The sequence below is a fragment of the Eptatretus burgeri genome, chromosome 16, assembly GCF_056783735.1.
Source record: "Eptatretus burgeri isolate ZD-2024b chromosome 16, Ebu_testis_v1, whole genome shotgun sequence".
Taxonomy (NCBI): Eukaryota; Metazoa; Chordata; class Myxini; order Myxiniformes; family Myxinidae; genus Eptatretus; species Eptatretus burgeri.
The window spans coordinates 31434747-31453773 of record NC_140976.1 but is presented as its reverse complement, the minus strand read 5'-3'; the positions used below and the strand labels follow the sequence as shown (position 1 = coordinate 31453773).

The 19027-nt window shown below is 49.3% G+C and overlaps 1 protein-coding gene across 3 annotated transcripts in view; it reads right to left on the bottom strand.

Moving 5' to 3' along the window:
* The window catches only part of SEZ6 (seizure related 6 homolog), a 226182-nt gene that overhangs the window by 38198 nt on the left and 168957 nt on the right, over nucleotides 1–19027 (bottom strand). For all 3 annotated transcript variants that reach the window (XM_085859811.1, XM_085859810.1, XM_085859812.1), the window contains 3 exons: nucleotides 17431–17616; nucleotides 16564–16732; nucleotides 3189–3355 (listed from right to left, as the gene is read on the bottom strand). In XM_085859811.1, coding sequence (XP_085715937.1) covers nucleotides 3189–3355; nucleotides 16564–16732; nucleotides 17431–17616 — 522 coding nt within the window. The remainder of the gene's footprint in view (nucleotides 1–3188; nucleotides 3356–16563; nucleotides 16733–17430; nucleotides 17617–19027) is intronic.

Sequence of the window (19027 nt, the reverse complement as noted above, 5' to 3'; positions counted from 1 at the left end):
TGGAGCACTGGTTGGTCAGAGCTTGTGGAGTGTTGGCAACATCAACTCTATGACACACATTTCTATCCTTGAGGATGGACTTCTCCCTGTCTTCTCCACTGGTCACGTGGTCAAATACAACACTCTGTTCATGGAAGATGGAGCTCCATGCCACACTGCAAAAAAGACCAAAGAATGGCAGGACGGAAATGGGATCAAGCCACTTCCATGGCCAAGTCAGTCTCCTGACATGAATCCCATTGAACACCTCTGGGCCATATTGGATCGAGCTGTGTGGAAAAAGTTCAAGAAACCAACATCATGGGCAGGATTGACAAACCCTTTGGGTGAAGCCTGGGCAGAAATCCCACAAGAGAAAACTTCAGAACTCGTTAGTTCTATGCCTGAAAGAGTAAAAGCATTGAAATCTGCAAATGGCAAGTCTACAAAATACTCGTGTGTATTAAAATGGATCAAATATACTTCAAATGTTCAATAAAAAAATTATTTTAAAATCATGGTGTCTATTTACTTCTGTCATGTCTCTGGATGACCATGTCAAAATGATGTTAGTGGAGGTTGAGTTAGTGGAGGTTGAGGAAATGTAAAGAGTGATTCTGACTGATGGAGGAGTGGAAGGGCCTTATTCAACATACTTGGCAATTGTGATGAGGTAGGGAAGTAGGTGGTTACCTGTGGGATATGGTTAGTTACAGATTTGGGTTTGTAAGTCAGAAGGTCTGGGCAGGGTATGCGTTTTGCTCGGTTTATAGCTTCTTTCATGGAGTGAGGGTCATGGTGTGTTTCCACAATGAAGTGTGTTTCCAATTGGGACAGATAAGTTTCTTCTGCCTCTTTTTGTTGAGCAGAGGCATCTTACTCTGATTTCTTAACTGTGTGATCTGCTTGTAATTGTATGTTTTGGGTGAGATGAAGATGGGAGAAGGTAAGAGTGTGCGATTGTTGGTTTGGTGAATAATTCTGTTTCAAGTCTGTTGTTTTGAAGTGTGAGTGATGTGTCTAGAAAGTGAACTTCAGACTGAACTGTCGAATGTAAAGTTGATGGTTTGAAGCATCAAATTTAATTCACTTTGGAACCGTGTGAGATTGCGGGAGGACTTTGACCAGATAAACTGGATATCATCAATATAATGTACTGAGGATTTTTTCAAGATGCCATGATGAGGTTGTGCATCGATTTTAGCCTCTATCATTCCCATAAAGATGTTGGCATATGATGGTGCAACAGTGGTGCCCATAGCAGTGCCCTACATACGTGTATGAAGAAGTGCACCTCAAAGTGTCCTTAATAAAAAAACCGATATTGTTTTCACTTGGAACTTTTTCAAAATAAAATTCACAAGCTTTCTTATAGCAATTCTCCCCAACAGAATTTAACTCATTTTTTTTTTTTTATTTCCTTTTCTTTTTTTGTTTTGTAGTCAGATCATTTGTAGCAATTTGTAGTCAGATCACACTTCAGGAGGTTCGGTGTATCTGCAAGGCAAATTAAACGAAAGTCTTATTTATTGAAGGTGGAATTCTTACCATCATGGTGAGGATACCGTATTGGCCTCCCAGAGTTTATGGGTTTCACATAAAGCTGAAGGTAGTGGTATTCCAACTACTTTTAACGACATCAATTATATATTCCCACCTTGGTGTGGGTTTGGCTGGGGAACATTTTTGGCACATCTCGTTTATGAACTAACTAGTTTGGCCAAACAGTTGACTGAAGGTGGTAGGAATTTGTAATTTGTTCAGGTTGCTGGAGACAACCCACCGACTCTTCACAAATGACACTGTGGGGTCTTTAACGTACCCCAACGAATGCTGACAGATGGGATTCCCAGTTTGACGTTCATCCGAGGGACGGTGCTCTGGCTGGGAAACACCAGGATGACAGTTTATACCTGGTTTGTTTTCAAACCCAGGCTTGACAGCTAAGATACGAGTGTGCATACCTCGAAGGTGATTCTGCCATCCTTCACAGCACCATGCTCTGAACTAGCCCAAACATTCGTTGCGGTACAGTTTGTGCATTTACATTTACTACCCGAGCTGCAGAATTGCAATGTGGAGTCCAGTTCCAGTTTCATTTCGTGAAACTCCCTTGTGCCCGTGTAAATGGCAGCTTAACTCATTTTAGAGAAAATCTGGTTGAATTGCCCACCCACCCAACAATGATCTTTTCACAGTCTGAAATAGTTTCACTTTGAAGAGTACTCAGAAAAACAAAGAAAAGAAGTTATATTCGTAGAACAATAAAGTACACCACTATCTTGTCTGGATGATTGCTAAAAACTCATTACTTCTGCATTATAGACTAATCTAATTAGGAGAGCATTCAGGCAACTGGTCATATTTCAGCATTAAAGATGTGACACAACTTTGAGAAATAAACATAGATTTTATTTTTCATTGAAATAGAACTTAAATTAGAAAATATTTTAATATTTCTCTGATAAAATTTCGTTTAATTTAAAAAAATCACAAAACGTCACAATCTGTCAATATTCACTTGGAAATGTCGGTACTTCGGGGGAAAATGCGCAATAATTGATATTTTTTTCCGGTGACACATATATATTGTTCTCAGCAATGTACGTACACACACACACACACACACACACACACACACACACACACACACACACACACACACACACACACACACACACACACACCTGTAAGCACAAGTGTATACAGTGTGTTTATGAGATAAATTGAAGGTTATGCATTACAGCCTATCCTAGAACTGCCCAGAGCACATGCCAACGAATCTCACCTTATTATGGGGTCGGCCATAGATCAGGTTTGGCTCGTCTTTCATGAACTGGATGGCCAGGCCTGACGTTGCACTGGAGCCGATTTGGGCAGAAATTTGTAATTTGTTCAGGGTGCCGGCAATAACTCACCTACTTTTCATGGAAAGACGCCGTGGGCTCTTGGTCATCGGTTAATGCCGACAGGTTACCCCACTTACCATCGATTCCGAGGGACAGTGCCTAATTTGATGCAACACCCTGCATTTGAGGCACCAATCTGACGGTTTGTAGTCGGGTCAAGAACAAAACCCGAACTAGACAGCTCAAAGAAAAGCGTGCCACCTTTGCATCAAATAAAGTAAATACATCAAATACATTTTCCACCATCCGGAATAGCATTCCGACACGACAGGTCATGATGCCTTAATAATGTGCAAGCACCTTCGTAACGCACAGCAAAACCGGCGGCGGTGCGTATCCCATCCGTCGTTAGCTCGAGGCGCAGCGCTCGCCCAGTGCCTGCAATGCCCTCGCTGGGGAAATAATCAGTCTCATACGAGTCGTAGAGAGGTAGCGTGCGAGATGAGTTTCCATTACGTACCACCAACCTGCGGTGCCAGAAAAAAAAAACACAGCACACCGTTGAATTGGACTTAAGACATGATCAATCTGGCTATTTTACTTCGTGAAGACGCTGCTATAAACTCACTTCTCATCAACAAACCAACAGGTAAATTGACAAGAGGTGGTAAAAAAAAACACTTTCAAAGGAACAATCAAAGAGTGTCAACGCTATTTTCAAAGCAAGATAATTTGTGAGCAAGGAAATTCCTCCCTTAACATTAAATCAATGGACCAACAGTTTCCAAATGGAAGCTCACCTCAGAGCTTTTTGGCTCAAATCAGAAATATCAAATATCAAACCGTTCGAAAAAATAAACCTCAAAATATGCAAAATGATGATATTGAAACTGAGTTTTCCGCTTACGTCATTTGAAATTAAAAATAGTGAACTTTGTACTGTGGTCATCTTGAGCATTTAATCTACAACATACACATACACACTAAATGGCCAAAAGTATACAGACATCCCTTCCAATAAGTGGATTTTGCTATTTCAGCCGCATCCATTGTTTACAGGTGTATAAAATCAAGCACACAGCCATGAAATCTCCATAGACAAACATTGGCAGGAGAATGGGCCGCACTGAAGAGCTCAGTGACTTTCAATGTGGCACTGTCACAGGATGTCACCTTTCCAACAAGTCAGTTCGTCAAATTTCTGCCCTGCTAGAGCTGCCCCGGTCAACTGTAAGTGCTGTTATTGTGAAGTGGAACAGCAACAGCTCTTGCCGCGAAGTGGTAGGCCACACAAGCTCACAGAACGGAACCGCCGAGTGCTGAAGCGCGTAGCGTGGAAAAATCGTCTGCCATTGGTTGCATTACTCACTACCGAGTTCCAAACTGCCTCTGGAAGCAACATCAGCACAAGCACTGTTTGTCGAGAGCTTCATGAAATGAGTTTCTACAGCCGAGGAGCCGCACACAAGTCTAAGATCACCATGAGCAATGCTAAGCGTCGGCTGGAGTGGTGAACAGCTCACCGCCATTGGACTCTGGAGCAGTGGAAACGTGTTCTCCGGAGTGATGAATCACGCTTCACCACCTGGCAGTCTGACGGACGAATCTGGGTTTGGCGGATGCCAGGAGAATGAGACCTGCCTGGATACATCGTGCCAACTGTAAAGTTTGGTGGAGGAGGAATAATGGTGTGGGGCTGTTTTTCATGGTTCACGCTTGGCCCCTGAGTTGCAGTGAATGGAAATCTTTACACTACAGCATACAATGATATTCTCGATGATTTTGTCCTTCCAAATTTGTGGCAACAGTTTGAGGCAGGCCCTTACCTGTTTCAGTATGACAATGCCCCCGTGCACAAAGCAAGGTCCATACAGAAATGGTTTGTCGAGGTTGGTGTGGAAGAACTTGTCTGGCCTGCACAGAACCTTGACCTCAACCACATCAAACACCTTTGGGATGAATTGGAATGCTGACTGCGAGCCAGACCTAATCGACCAACATCATCAGAAGCGATGATATAATATCAACATCATAAGTTATATAATAAGCAATGAAACCGGTCCGGAAGCTGAGGGGGTGCACAGCATTGGGATTCTCATGTGTGTACTATGTGTGAACGTCTTTATAGTTGTTGCGGAACTCTGGGAATGGTTCGAAACAGTGTTAATACTTACCTTGTGTAAGTCTTCTTGGGTTGCTCAATGCAGCTACTTTTGGCTACAGGATTGTAGGAGGGGTCAATCATATATATAATCCGAGCCACCTGGGTGTAGTCGAATAGGTGAGAGTTGATTGGCTATTCCCTCTGTGCTGTATCACGTGATTGGGTTTTCGTATATCATGACTCACCCGCTAGGGGTGGCAGGAATGTACATCAGGACGCGCAATAAAGCGGAGTTGCTGCTAACACTCTTGCTTCTCATGTTCCACTGCACCTCGTACACCACAGTTGGCTGACGAGGATGGTTGATCGACGAGTCACGGCGCATGGACAGGTGCCCATTTTCGTCGGGGACGACTTCGAATTGTTTTCAGAACAATTGGGATGCTATTTCCACGTGAATGATGTGGTCGACGAGAGCAAACAGAAGTCGATCTTGCTCGCCTCGCTATCGACGGAACATTATCGACTACTGAGTGATTTGGTGGCGTGATGACGGGCTGTCGTTTCAGGACATTGTGCAGAAGATGAAAGCACACATGGCGCCGGAGAAGTCATTACAGCTGACTCGATACCAGTTTGATCGCCTCTCGAAAGGTGCGGAGGAGCGCGTTGCTGATTTCGTGGCGCGAGTGAAGCATTCTTCCGTGGCATGCAAGTTCACGGCGGAGGAGCGTCCAGCTCGGCTCAGAGATCGTTTTATTGCTGGTTTACAAGATGCGAAGATGGTTTCGGCGGTTCCACGGCTGAAGGGTGAAGCCATTACATTCGACTAGGCGGTCGGCACTGTTACAGCTGAAGAGCAGACTCGCGGAGATGTTCGGGCCATCACCGGCCACAGCATGCCGGATGGCCCGGAGGCCCACGCGGGGTCGCGAGCGCCCCGGGACGCACGCACGACCTTCGGTGCGGGCCGGACGTCGCCGCGCGGCCGCACGAGCGACGAGGTGACCCCGCGGACGTGTTTGGGATGCGGAGGTCGACACCTGCGCCGTGTGTGCCCGTATAAAGGCACCGTGTGTTTAAATTGTCACAAGGTGGGTCATCTGAAGCGTGTGTGCCTTGGGGCACCGCCCACAGTTAAGGTCATGGACGGCGATGTGCGAGGCGACCTCGGCGACCCGGGGCGGAACCGGCAGCCGTTGTTGAGCCCGTTTTCAATTGGCCCTGTGGCGGCGTGCCCGATGACGGTGGAAATCGAAGTGAACAAAACGCCGATCACGTTTCAGGTTGATACGGGAGCGGCTGTGTCGATCATAGGCGAACAGACTGCGCGTAGACTCAACGGCCTGAAGCTTATCAGGTCAAACCTCATGCTGTTCACGTACACCCGTGAGAAGATAACGCCAGTCGGGATGGCAGACGTGTCTGTGCGGTACCAAGGCCAGGTCGCCGCGCTTCCGTTGTACGTCATGCGGGGGAGGGGACCGTCTCTCCTCGGCCGAGACTGGCTGTCCTGCATCAGGCTAGACTGGTCCGCAGTTCACCTTGTACAACCCGTGCCGAGCCGGTGGGAGGATCAGTTGGAGAAGATTCTTCAAAGACATCAAGGTTTGTTTTGCGACGACCTTGGGAAACTCAAGGGCGTGCAGGCAAAGCTCTTCCTGAAGGAGGGGGTGGTTCCTCGTTTTTGTAAACCACGACCGGTGCCTTATTCCCTGGGGGACAAGGTCAAGGGTGAACTGGATAGGCTGGAGGCCTGTGGAGTGATCGAACGGGTGTCGTACTCAGATTGGGCCACCCCGGTCGTCACGGTGCTGAAACGGAATGGAGACGTCGGATTTTGCGGGGACTTCAAGTCCACGGTTAACCCGGGGCTCAGCGTGGAGCAATATCCACTGCCGTCAATCGATGAAATATATGCACGATTGGCGGGGAGTCGATACTTCACGAAGCTAGACCTGCGTGATGCATATTTTTACCTGGCGATGGATCCCGGGAGTAGCGAGCTTTTGACAATCAACACGTGTCAAGGGCTCTATCGATATACCCGACTCTGTTTTGGGATTGCTTCGGCCCCAGCCTTGTGGCAGAAAGCCATGGATCAGGTTTGCATTGGCCTGCCCGCTCAGACCTACCTGGACGATGCACTCATTGCGGGGAAAACGGCGGATGAGCACCTTGCGAACATTGCCCAAGTGCTGACAAAGCTAGAAGCGTGCGGCCTGCGCTTGAACAGGGAGAAGTGCGCGTTCTTCAAGCAGCGCTTGGAATACCTCGGGCACATCATCACGCCGGAGGGGCTGTTGAAAGGCCCTCGGAAGGTGGAGGCGATTCAGCACATGCCACTTCCTCGCGACAAGACACATCTGCGCTCGTTCATTGGTATGGCACAGTATTACTAAAGGTTCGTGCGCGGGCTCAGCTCACAACTTGTGCCGTTAACACGGTTGCTCAGGAAGGACGAGCGCTGGGCCTGGGGGCCTGCACACCAGGCGTCGTTCGACCGCGTCAAGCGGCTGCTCACAGAGGATACGGTCCTCGTGCACTACGAGCCTGCGCGTCCGCTCTTATTGGCATGTGACAGCTCTGCATATGGCATCGGGGCAGTGCTCTCCCACAGGATGGACGATGGTTCCGAGCGGCCTGTTTGTTTTGCATCCCAGACCCTGTCTGCAGCAGAGCGGGAATATGCCCAGATCTGCGCGAGGCTCTCAGCCTCGTCTGGGGTGTGCGGAGGTTTCATCAATACCTGCTGGGGTGGCATTTCACTTTGCAGATGGATCACAAACCGCTTAAATTCATCCTGAGACCCAAACGCGGGGTACCGGTAGTAGCGGCCGCGCGAATACAGAGGTGGTGTCTGTTTCTTGCTGCTTACGATTACGATATTCAGTTCCGAAGCACCGAGAAGCATGCTAACTGCGACGGGCTCTCGCGCTTGCCGTGTGCGGAGGGTCCAGCTGCGTCTGAGTCGGCCGACCGGGTCAATGTGTTCGCGCTGGGCCAGGTCCAAAGCGGGCCGATCACGGCCAAACAGGTCGCGGTGGAATCGGCTCATGATCCAGTGCTCGCCCGTGTCGTCCAGGCGATTTCTACGGGGAATTGGAGCGATCTGCCTTCTACACCGGCATTTCAACCTTTCACGTCACGCGCATCGGAGCTGTCGTTGGTCCAACGGTGCGTTATGTGGGGAATGAGGGCGGTGATTCCGCCGAAGTTCAGGCAGCGGTGTTTGGAAGAACTGCATGTCAGTCACCTTGGCGTCGTGAAGACCAAGAGTCTTGCTCGTAGCCTGTTGTGGTGGCCGGGGTTGGACAAAGCCATTGGGCGGTTGGTTAAGCGTTCCACCACGTGTCAAACAGATGCTGATAACCCGCGTCGAGCCTCGGGGCTATGGCCGACCCCAGGCAGGGTCTGGCAGAGGGTCCATGTGGATTTTGCGGGGCCGGTTAATGGCAAAATGTTTTTGATTGTGATCGATGCATTCTCCAAATGGCCGGAGGTTGTAGTATTGCAACATACATCAGCAAACATTACAGTAGAGAAACTGCGGACGATCTTTGCTAATAAAGGATTACCGGAGATCCTAGTCTCTGATAACGGTCCGCAGTTCATCACAGGTGTATTTGATGAGTTTATGCGTCAAAATGGTATTCGACATCTAAGGTCCGCACCGTATCATCCTGCGACGAATGGGCAGGCTGAGTCGTTTGTTAAGATGTTGAAACCGGCTTTGCGCAGGGGGGGGGGGGTGTTGCACCTGTGCAGACGGTGGTCGATATCTTTTTGCTCCATTACAGGAACGCGATTCATCCTGTCACGGGTGATTCTCCTGCCATTCGTCTCTATGGACAGCCATTGCGGTCCAGGCTGGATTTGCTGCGACCTAAAGGGTCGGTGAGTGGGGCGGTGTCGCGCCCGACGCTGCTGCGCGGTTTTGATGTGGGACAGCGGGTTATGATGCGCGATTATTTCCACGGTTCCAAATGGGTGCCAGCTGTGGTCTCTGTGGTACTGGGGCCGGCGAATTGCATGGTGCGGACTGATAGTGGGGAGGTGTGGAAGCGGCACGTGGACCAAATGCATGATCGCTGTTCAGCGTCACCCCCCCCCCCCCGTGCCGAGCGATGTGGGTTCCCCACCTGTAATGTCACCGTGGCCAGACGTGTATCGCCAGGGCTGGACGTGCCGAGGCCCACGGGGTCTTCACCTGATTCAGTCCTGCCCGAGGACGTCGGGCAGGCTGGTCGGCCGGGGGCGGTTGTTATTGCGGATGGCGCAAGTCCGGCGAGGGTGTCACCTCTTCCGAGCCGGGAGGCGTCTGAGCCTGGGCCGTCTGGCGTCGCTGCCCGCCTGAGGCAGGTCAGGATGCAGCCGTGGTACTTGGAGGATTTTGAGTGTTGATTGGTTTCGGTTGGTCATGTTATGATTGTCCTTTCATCATTTGACTTGTCATTTTACGAGGGGAGGAGTGTGCGGTATCACGTGATTGGGTTTTCGTATATCATGACTCGCCTGCTAGGGGTGGCAGGAATGTCCATCAGGACGCGCAATAAAGCGGAGTTGCTGCTAACACTCTTGCTTCTCATGTTCCACTGCACCTCGTACACCACACCCTCCATTCACAGGTGAGAGATGTGGGTGAGTTCATATTGTTACGGATCTGGCAACCATTTGCATTCAACATACAGATGTCCCAAAAGTCAGTTATGTCGTTAAGTATGTGTGTAGTCAGATCCCTTTCCTTTTGTCTAGTGGGAGAATCAAAGGCATGTGTTGCGATTTCTTTTTAGTTCGGTTATTAAATCTTTACATCCATCAAACAACCAATAACCATTCCATTCTCCATCACGATCCACTACCCACCCGCTGTATACAAGCACTCTGACTTGCCAAGGCAGGGTCTTGCAGCCGTTCCATGCCACTTCCACCAATGTTCCTTCCACAAACGTTGTAACTCTTGCACAACGGCCTGTGCGACATTGATACTGTTACTCGTCAAGTATGAACCCGCGTGGAAGACTGGCTGGGGTTTCCCGGCAGGGGCTAAGGCCCCGCCCCAGAAAGGTGGGCCATAGGACCTGTCCAATCAGAGGCGGACAGCGAGGTGTGTTCACCAAGGCCCCTCCCCGCTGAGGGAGGTCGATAAATTCCTGAGCACTCTCTGAGAGAGGTGGTCTTTTAGAGGTCTTGGGTGGTCTTTTTGAGGTCTTGGAGGGTCTTTTTGAGGTCTTGGAGAGTCTTTTAAAAGCTCTTTTGAAGAGTTTTTGGTGGGCGTCGAGGCGGCGAATGTGTCTCTGCTGGCCCTCTACGAGGAAGGGAAGAGCGACCCCGACCCCCCTCCGTGGACCCCGGCCATTCACCACCCGAGCTGCACCACGAAGCTCGAGTCCCACACGTGCGACTGGGGACCAAACCAGCGACCATTGTCTGGTGCCACATCACGGAGCACACCCTTCCTCCGACGGTCAGGTACACCACCGAACTCTGACCCCCAGCTTGTCTCTCTCCACGGCTGTGAAGGTCCAACAAAGACTCTGGGTTTCTTTTCATTCTGTGTGTATCTGCATGTGGGCCCATCTTTAAGGAGAATTGAATAAGTGTTTTTGGATCATTGAAAATACTTCTTACATATTTGCGTAAAGTCTTGCTTTGTGTCTTCATTTACTGTAAATAAAACTTGTTAGAAATGCCCCCAGTTCGTTTCCGTCCCTTCTTGCATTGGTCCAGCAGGGTTCGGATCTGAGTTTAGCCGGGTTTTCATACCCGATAATCCGTTCATTCCAGCCGGCACGGCTTTGGCAGTTTCCACTCGGCTATACCCGAACCGGAGTTGGTAGTACGTAGTTGGAACTCTACCGCAGTCGGTAGAGTGACCGGGTTCGAGCAAGACGTGCTGAGGGCGTGGTTTTAATCTGCGGTGGAAGGAAGTGACGATTGGAAGTGACGAGGACTCGAGTATAAAAAGGTTCTGTTCAGGAGAAGAAGAGGAGGAAGAGTGATAAAAAGGAAGCGTCTGGTCCAGGTTGTTGGTCTCTGAGCGCGCTCTCTCGTTACGCTGGTTCGTTCCTCGATTCGTCGTGTCTCGTGGCCTTCTTGTGCCTCGTGCCTCACCTCAGTTGGCTCTGGAGTTCTACTGGCTCAGAGTACGGGACCGAACGGCAGGCGGACCTGCCTCCCTCTCCTGCTCGCATCTTGGTGCCAGAACTGGCTCCCTGGCGGCTGTGAGCGGACTTCGGCCTACACCAGGAGGTCGACACCACCAGGAACAGCAACATGGTGGCTGGTTGGAGCTCACAGGCCGGAAACCGCGGCTCTGCGCGGAAGGGCTGACAGAACCTCAGCACCACCGTGTCTCCTGCCCCTGACGAGCGCAACGCCAGCTCGTCCGGCACCAATCCAGTGACTGTTACGTCGACAGCACGGGTAAGCCTGACCACTAGCTACGTTTTGTGTGTGCGTGTGTGTGTGTGTGTGCGTGTGTGCGTGTGTGTGTGTGTGTGTGTGTGTGTGTGTGTGTGTGTGTGTGTGTGTGTGTGTGTGTGTGTGTGTGTGTGTGTGTGTGTGTACCTGGCGCCTTAGAGGGTTTGAGATTTCAATATCCATTGGAATTGTTTGTGTTTTCCCCACACCCGAACCCACACCACCATCCCGTTGAATCGCCCCGGATCCCTCCTCTTGCCGAGTCTTATTATCGTTCTGGTTCGAGAAATAAATATTATTAACTCGGTGAAAAGGGACTCGTGCCACCTTCCTCGTCCCGTTTGCTGGAGAGCGATTAAAACCGCCATCTTTGGGTTTAAAAAAATAAACCGCCTCCATCGTTTCGGCTCATTCTACGTTGGCGGGACTGTTCAAGTCCCGTGGACGTCACATTGGTGTCGGGGTGTGGGATCTTCGAACCCCTCTAAATTATATTCGGTATCGGGAGAATATACCAGGATTAAAATCTCGCCACGAATTGGAATATAAAATTACTGCAGAAAAGCACGCGAGCGCGGGAAAATTTTAGCGGGAGTTTTCAAATTAAATTTAATTGGCGGCAAACGGGACTTCTGCACCATGGCGGATGTGCAGATGTTGGAGGAGGAAGGTCACGTGTCGGGCAGCGAGTCGGGGGAAGAAGGGAGAGACGGTGGTAGGATCGGAACCTCCCCCATTCCGAGCGTGGACCGTACTTCATCGCCCGTAATGGAGCCGGCAGCGCCGGAAACCGGCGCGATGTCGATCTGGACAATGTTGGAACGTTTAATGAGTGCAATTACAGCACAGGTACATGACGGTACATGGGGCAGAAATGGCAGAAATGAAAGCACAAATGGCAAATCAATTCGTGACACAGAGGGCAGAAAGGACAGATTAATTGGGGGTAATGGGGGAACAGTTGGGTGCACGGATTGATTTAATGAGGGATGAATTGGGGGAAAAGATGGAGAAAATGAAAACTGAGATGCAGGAGTGTGTGGATGTTAAATTGGGGGAAATACAAAGTAAATTCGAGGATAGATTGGAGGAAACAAAGGTAGAAATTACATTGGAGGGGGAAAATATACGAAAAAAATTGGAAGATAAAATTGATGCAACGAACATTCGGGTTGATAAAGTGGATGAAGGCCTGGAACGTCATCGTGCCTGTGTGGATGCTCGTATGCAGCTACAAGTAGAAGAGTGGGGAGAGCTGAGGAAGCAAGGGATGAATTTGGCGGAGGAGGTAAAAGGATTGGAGGCTCGTTTGGACGAACAAGATAAAATTATGAGCCAGGAGGGAGACTTGAATAAAGGCCTGGTAAAGCCGTGTTTTGTAAGTAGAGTGTCCGGGTTGGTTGAGGAGCAGCTACAAACTCGCGACGGAGCTTTGGAGGAGGTTGTGCGGGCCCAGAAGATCCTGCGGGAAGAGGTGAATCGGTCCATTCAACGTTTGGAACAGGAAGCAAAATTGACCCATGAGACCCTCACCACAAAACATATTTGGCCACAGAGGACTCCGAAATTGGATACGCAGCCACAAGGGTGTTTGATCCCTGGGCTGGATTCGGACAAGGGAGAAACTGGGAAGCGGGCCACCGGGAAAGTGATCCCCCTGGTAAATTTTGACAGGTCAGGGAGCCTTGAAGCTTTTTCTGACGCAATTTGAGTGTATTTCCCGACTAAATGGGTGGAATGAGCGGGAACGTACAGGGAATTTGGTGGCAACGTTGCGGGGACCAGTCGCAGATGTGTTAAACATGATCGCGGAGGGATGTTGACCAGCTCCCACATTTGCGAGGCGTTGAGCCGTCGGTTTGGGTTCGCAGCAAACTGTGATCTGGTGCGGGCCCGGCTCCAGCACCGCAGATTAAAGTCGGGCAAGACAGTGCAGGAGCTGGGACAAGACATTTACCAATCAGTTCGGATCGCGTATCGGGACCTAACAGTGGAGGCGTGGGACAGACTGGCACTAGAGAAATTTTTAGCTGCTCTTCCGGACCCTGAGGTCCAAGCGCTAGTGGAGTTACAGGATCCACCCACCGTTCACCGAGCGGCCGAGTGCGCGGCCAGGCTGGCCTCGTAGAGTCGGCCGGGTCGGGTGCCCGAGAGGCCATCGGTGACGATCCGACAGGCGGAGATTCGGGATCAGAGAGGGGGGCTGGGAGAAATTGGCATTACCCAAATGTTTCAGGAAATTTGCCAGAAACTGTCAAGTTTGATAAGGGGTAATTCGGCAGTAAGTGCGCCACAGCGGCGGGGTCCAGCCCAGCCAATAGAGCAATTTGATTATGGCCGAGGTGGTCCGGAACCGGAAGAGACATTACACAGATACCCACGGGGGCCTTTTATGGGGAGTTGTTTCCGGTGCGGGCGAAGAGGACACGTGCAACGATATTGCCGATACCCGGCGATGGAGGGACCCTCCAATAGACTTTTAGACTCGGAGAGGATGAATCCTCCTGCTGAACCGCCAGGTCTATCCGAGGTGCCCTTACATAGGTTGAGTCCGGAGATCACTGTCGGGGGTCGGGGAGACTAGATCGGGCTGAGCATATAGGGCCATGCTCGGCTGGTGAGATTGCGGCGAAGTGCCCTCCTTTGGTGAAAATAGTGAATTGTGGGAAAATTGGCATGGGTTTGTAAGCTCTGCTGGGTTTTAGAGTGACAATAGGGACAGTGGGTAATTGGTAACAAAGCGGGCACGAGTGGCTGTCCAATGGCTGGTGCGTGGATCGGGTGAGGAGAAGTGCTGTGCGAGTTGTTTCAAGTTAAGAAGTGAACTGTATGGTGCACACATTGATTTTTTTATTGGACATGGTGTGGTAACTGGGAAGGTCATGGTCGGTGAAGTGTTAGAAATGCAGGTGTCACATGTAAGGCCGATGGGGTGGGGGGAGTCATGTGGGTTTTGTGGGTGGGGATGATGTGCTTGTCCGCAGGGATTGCTGAGGCTCACGGTGAGCGGGAATTGCGACCCCCCCCTTCAAGGAGATTCACCCCTGGTGGCTGATGGTGACAGTGTCTGGAGGCAACTGGGAGAGGGTCTGGTTGGGCGACCAAGGTGGGTAGGACCTTGGCGACCCAGGAAGGCCAGAGGAGCCAGTGAGACCCCTTCCAGTGTGTTGTACGGGGTTAGAGCTGATGGCTAACAGGGGGGTGGGAATCAAAGGGAGCGGGGCGGAGAAACGTCCGGGTTGGACTAAAGCTTACCTGTGGGCATGGTTGCACCTGAGATGCCCCCATCATCTTGTGGTAACCCACCCCACAGCCATGGCGGGATTCAGCCTGCAATCATTAAAATGGGGACCATGACCTAGAAATGTGATGATGACCATGGTGTGAGTGTTGTGAAGATGTGTGAGTCCCACTCGATCCTGCACAACTTGACATGTGCAGCAAGGGCATGATGTCCGCATAATTTTGGGGTGAAGCAAATTTGAAAATTGGCTCCCCAGGTAACGCTGGGTCTATTAGCATCCACTGGGGGATGCGGTCGCGTGTAAATATCCTGTGAATAGTGTCGTTAAGGCTTGGAGTAGGAATGTAAAGTACAAGTGTTGTGTTTTTGTGGAACCTTTTGTTTCCCCTCCCCAGATCACTGGAAGAGTGCTGGACAGGAGCGATGATCCAGAGGATGGAGTGCAACTTCACTCAGTGCCCTCATGTGATTAAATAAAATAAAAAAAAGATGAATGATTGTTTAGACGAGGATAAGTCCATAAGGGGGTAGTGCGTTAAGCAGGATAGGTAAGTTAGCTGCGGCTCGCTGCCCATTGCCCCTCCTACTTTATTTTTGTTAGGTTAAATAGGCGTGAGTCAGTAAGTGTTAAGGCTGGTACGGTAGCGCCTGTGATATACCTTGCAGGAGCTGCGGTACCAGAGGAGGGGGCAGTGTTACATTTGAGGGGGGGGTATGCATTCAAAGGATAATTAGGATGTTTAATTAGGTATGCCATGCTGTTCGAGTTTACCAGGATCTCGATGTAATAAGTCGCAATTCAGTGGTGATAAGTTGTCTAGTAAATGTCCATTTCTTTAAGGGGGAAATGATAATTGTCACGTAATTAGATAGAGAGATGGGTTAGGATAAGTGTGTATGCGTATCCCCTTTTAGTATTCCCTGTGGGCTTGCCGTGACATAACAGGACAGTGCTGCGGATGGCTCCGCCCCTTGATCACGATTGGCGGAAGGCGACGGCAGAGGGCCAATAAAAGGGTTTGATTGGAAGTGATGAGGACTCAAGTATAAAAAGGTTCTGTTCGGGAGAAGAAGAGGAGGAAGAGTGATAAAAAGGAAGCGTCTGGTCCAGGCTGTTGGTCTCTGAGCGCGCTCTCTCGTTGCGCTGGTTCGTTCCTCGATTCGTCGTGTCTCGTGGCCTTGCTGTGCCTCGTACCTCACCTCGGTTGGCTCTGGAGTTCTGCTGGCTCGGAGTACGGGACCGAACGGCAGGCGGACCTGCCTCCCTCTCCTGCTCGCATCTTGGCGCCAGAACTGGCTCCCTGGCGGCTGTGAGCGGACTTGGGCCTACACCAGGAGGTCGACACCACCAGGAACAGCACCACGGTGGCTGGTTGGAGCTCACAGGCCGGAAACCGCGGTTGTGCGTGGAAGGGCTGACGGAACCTCGGCACCACCGTGTCTCCTGCCCCTGATGAGCGCAACGCCAGCTCGTCCGGCACCAATCCAGTGACTGTTACATCGACACCATGGGCAAGCCTGACCACTAGCTACGTTGTGTGTGTGTGTGTGTGTGTGTGTGTGTGTGTGTGTGTGTGTGTGTGTGTGTGTGTGTGTGTGTGTGTGTGTGTGTGTGTGTACCTGGCGCCTTAGAGGGTTTGAGATTTGTATATCCATTGGAATTGTTTGTGTTTTCCCCACGTCCGAACCCACACAACCTCCCGTCGAATCGCCCTGGATCCCTCCTCTTGCCGAGTCTTATTATCGCTCTGGTTAGAGAAATAAACATTATTAACTCAGTGAAAAGCGACTCGTGCCACCTTCCTCGTCCCGTTTGCTGGAGAGCGATTAAAACCGCCATCTTTGGGTTATAAAAAAATAAACCGCCTCCATCGTCTCGGCTCATTCTACGTTGGCGGGACCATTCAAGTCCCGTGGACGTCACAGTATTGATTGCAATCACATTCTGTCAAACTCTACATTACCTGTCATCATCGTCAGCCAGAGCGAGTTTCTCAAAATGCAGGTGCACGCGATGACCAGGTGGGGCCTCGATAAGCCAATAGCACGTCAGGTTGTTGGTGTAGTTGGCAGGAAAATTAGGGGACAGGATGCGGCCCACGGAAGCGTTTCTCACAATTCCTCCACAAACAGCTGCGAGGGAACATCAACAACAATCAAATATGGTCCAAACTGGCATTCCAGCTCGATTTCCACTGCACTCGGAAAAGGCACGGAAACTGAGCAAAATAAGATGGTGCCGAATGGATCGCTTGAAGGAATGTTCTCGAAGCAGGATGACAAAGCAAAACTGATCAGGGGTGAGGATTTTAGGCTGTGAAGAGCCAAATTAATTAAGGAGGAAAACACGAATAACCAAAATAAATAAACAACACAAAACAAAACAACACAAGGCAGATGGTGAGGTTGTTCATGCATGTATCAAGAGGCTCGAGATAGACTAGCGAAGACAAATCGCTGCTCCATGGAATCGCATATCTGCAGGAAAGTCACATCGGGTGCCCGAATAAGACGATCTGTGTTTGGCGGTGGAGATGCGTCACCATTGTTACATGTAATCTGATCATCTCGTTTGTTCTCATCAAAACAATAGAGCACAGCGGAAATGTACAATTTTAACGATTAAATTATCGCTACAAGTCAAGAAGCAATGTCCTAGAAATCACATTCTCAAGGAGAGGTGGGCAAGTAGGATTGCAAATGCAAGACCCCCGCCATTCACAATTTGTCCCAACAAGGCACGAGACCAGTTAATTGCCAAACGAGACCAGTTAATTGCCTACCTTTCCCTTCACTAAATTGCTCTTTTTAAAGTCTTGAATTGTGCTCACCGTAGCAAAGTGGCTCTGTGCCGTCCCAGCCCGGGTGGGTGCTGTTTATACACGTCAGGATGCTTTGACCGCGGAGCTGATAGCCCGCCATGCAGTGGAAATAGGCCTTGCCTCCTGGGTGCAGACCACTCACGTACACCTCCCCAAATGCTGGCTTTCCCGGAAGTGGACAACTCAGCAAATATTCTGGAAGAACCAAGCGAGACAGTTGCAGGATGCATGCTGACAATTTCAATGGAATACAGGTACATATTCGTAACAACTGTTGCTAAAGTACTGCAATAACACACCAATTATTTTGCAATACAAACTACCCTGACAGAGGGCTGTAGTGAATCACATGTACCGTATCTACGGTGCCTTCAGAAAGTATTCACACCCTTTGTATTTTTCACATTTTGTTGTGTTACAGCCTGAATTTAAAATGGGTTAAATTTAATTTTTTGTCAACAGTTTACACAAAATAATTCTTTCCATGACAAAGTGAAAACATGTTTTGAGAATTTTTATAAATTAATTAAAAGTAAAAAGCTGAAATGCCTTGTGTCAATAAGTATTCAGCCCCCTGAGTCAAGACTTCGTAGAAATACCTTTTTGTTTAGATCGGTGAAATTTTTTTTTTTAATTTAATCCATTTTAAATTCAGACTGTAGCACACCAAAACCAGAGAGTTTGTTTCAAAGCTACCCAATGCTCGCCTGTTTATACATTTATCGTTTTTATAAGACTAGTCTAATAATATTTTTTATAAAGCATTGCAGTGAAGTCTGATCCAAATAATTTTAAAGCAATATATGTATTTGTATTTTGTAATTGTAAAAAATAGTGTGGTAGACAAAAACATTAGAAAGGAAATAACTTGCACCAAAAACTTTAACATTCTCACGCTGACGCTGGGAGTATTGCTATAGCTCTCTGTTCTTCAAACAGCGAGCTAAAAATGTGAAAGGGCGAATACCTTCTGAAGGCAGTGTATATATATATATATATATATATATATATATGTTTACCTGTGTTCTCCGATCTAAGCCTAGCTATGACAACACCGTCATGATGCAGATCTATGCCTTTCAGCTTCCGGAAGACAGCATCGCGCAGAACAAATTACAATGACGTTAAATGTACTCGTATTTATGTCAGAAGCTGTCACAAGTCAATAAAAATTGCAGTCACCGATTGGTTTTGCCCTCCTTAGGGCATCATCGGTGTAACATAACAAATTTCCATCAACCTGTGACTCTAAAACCTTTCGGTTATATACCAATCATTATTTGACTCCAAACTTTGAGTAGTGTGAGCGACGGAATGGTGTACCATACAGTGCTTGCTGCACGTCCCAAGAGCGAAAAGCCCTGGCTGCCATGCAGCAACATTATCTCTCGCATCACCACCCACACCTGGAGTCATTAATTGAATGCAGTCGGGAGTAATGATGATGTTTACCCATGTTCTCCGACAGAAGCCGAATGCCGTGACGTCACCGTCACGATGCAGATCTGTGTCTGAGGCTGGTGTTGCACAGGGCTGGAGTTTATGGCGATGAGAAGTATAGCATTGAGCAGAGGTCTCCAGAGAAAGACAGCAGAGAGGGATGCTG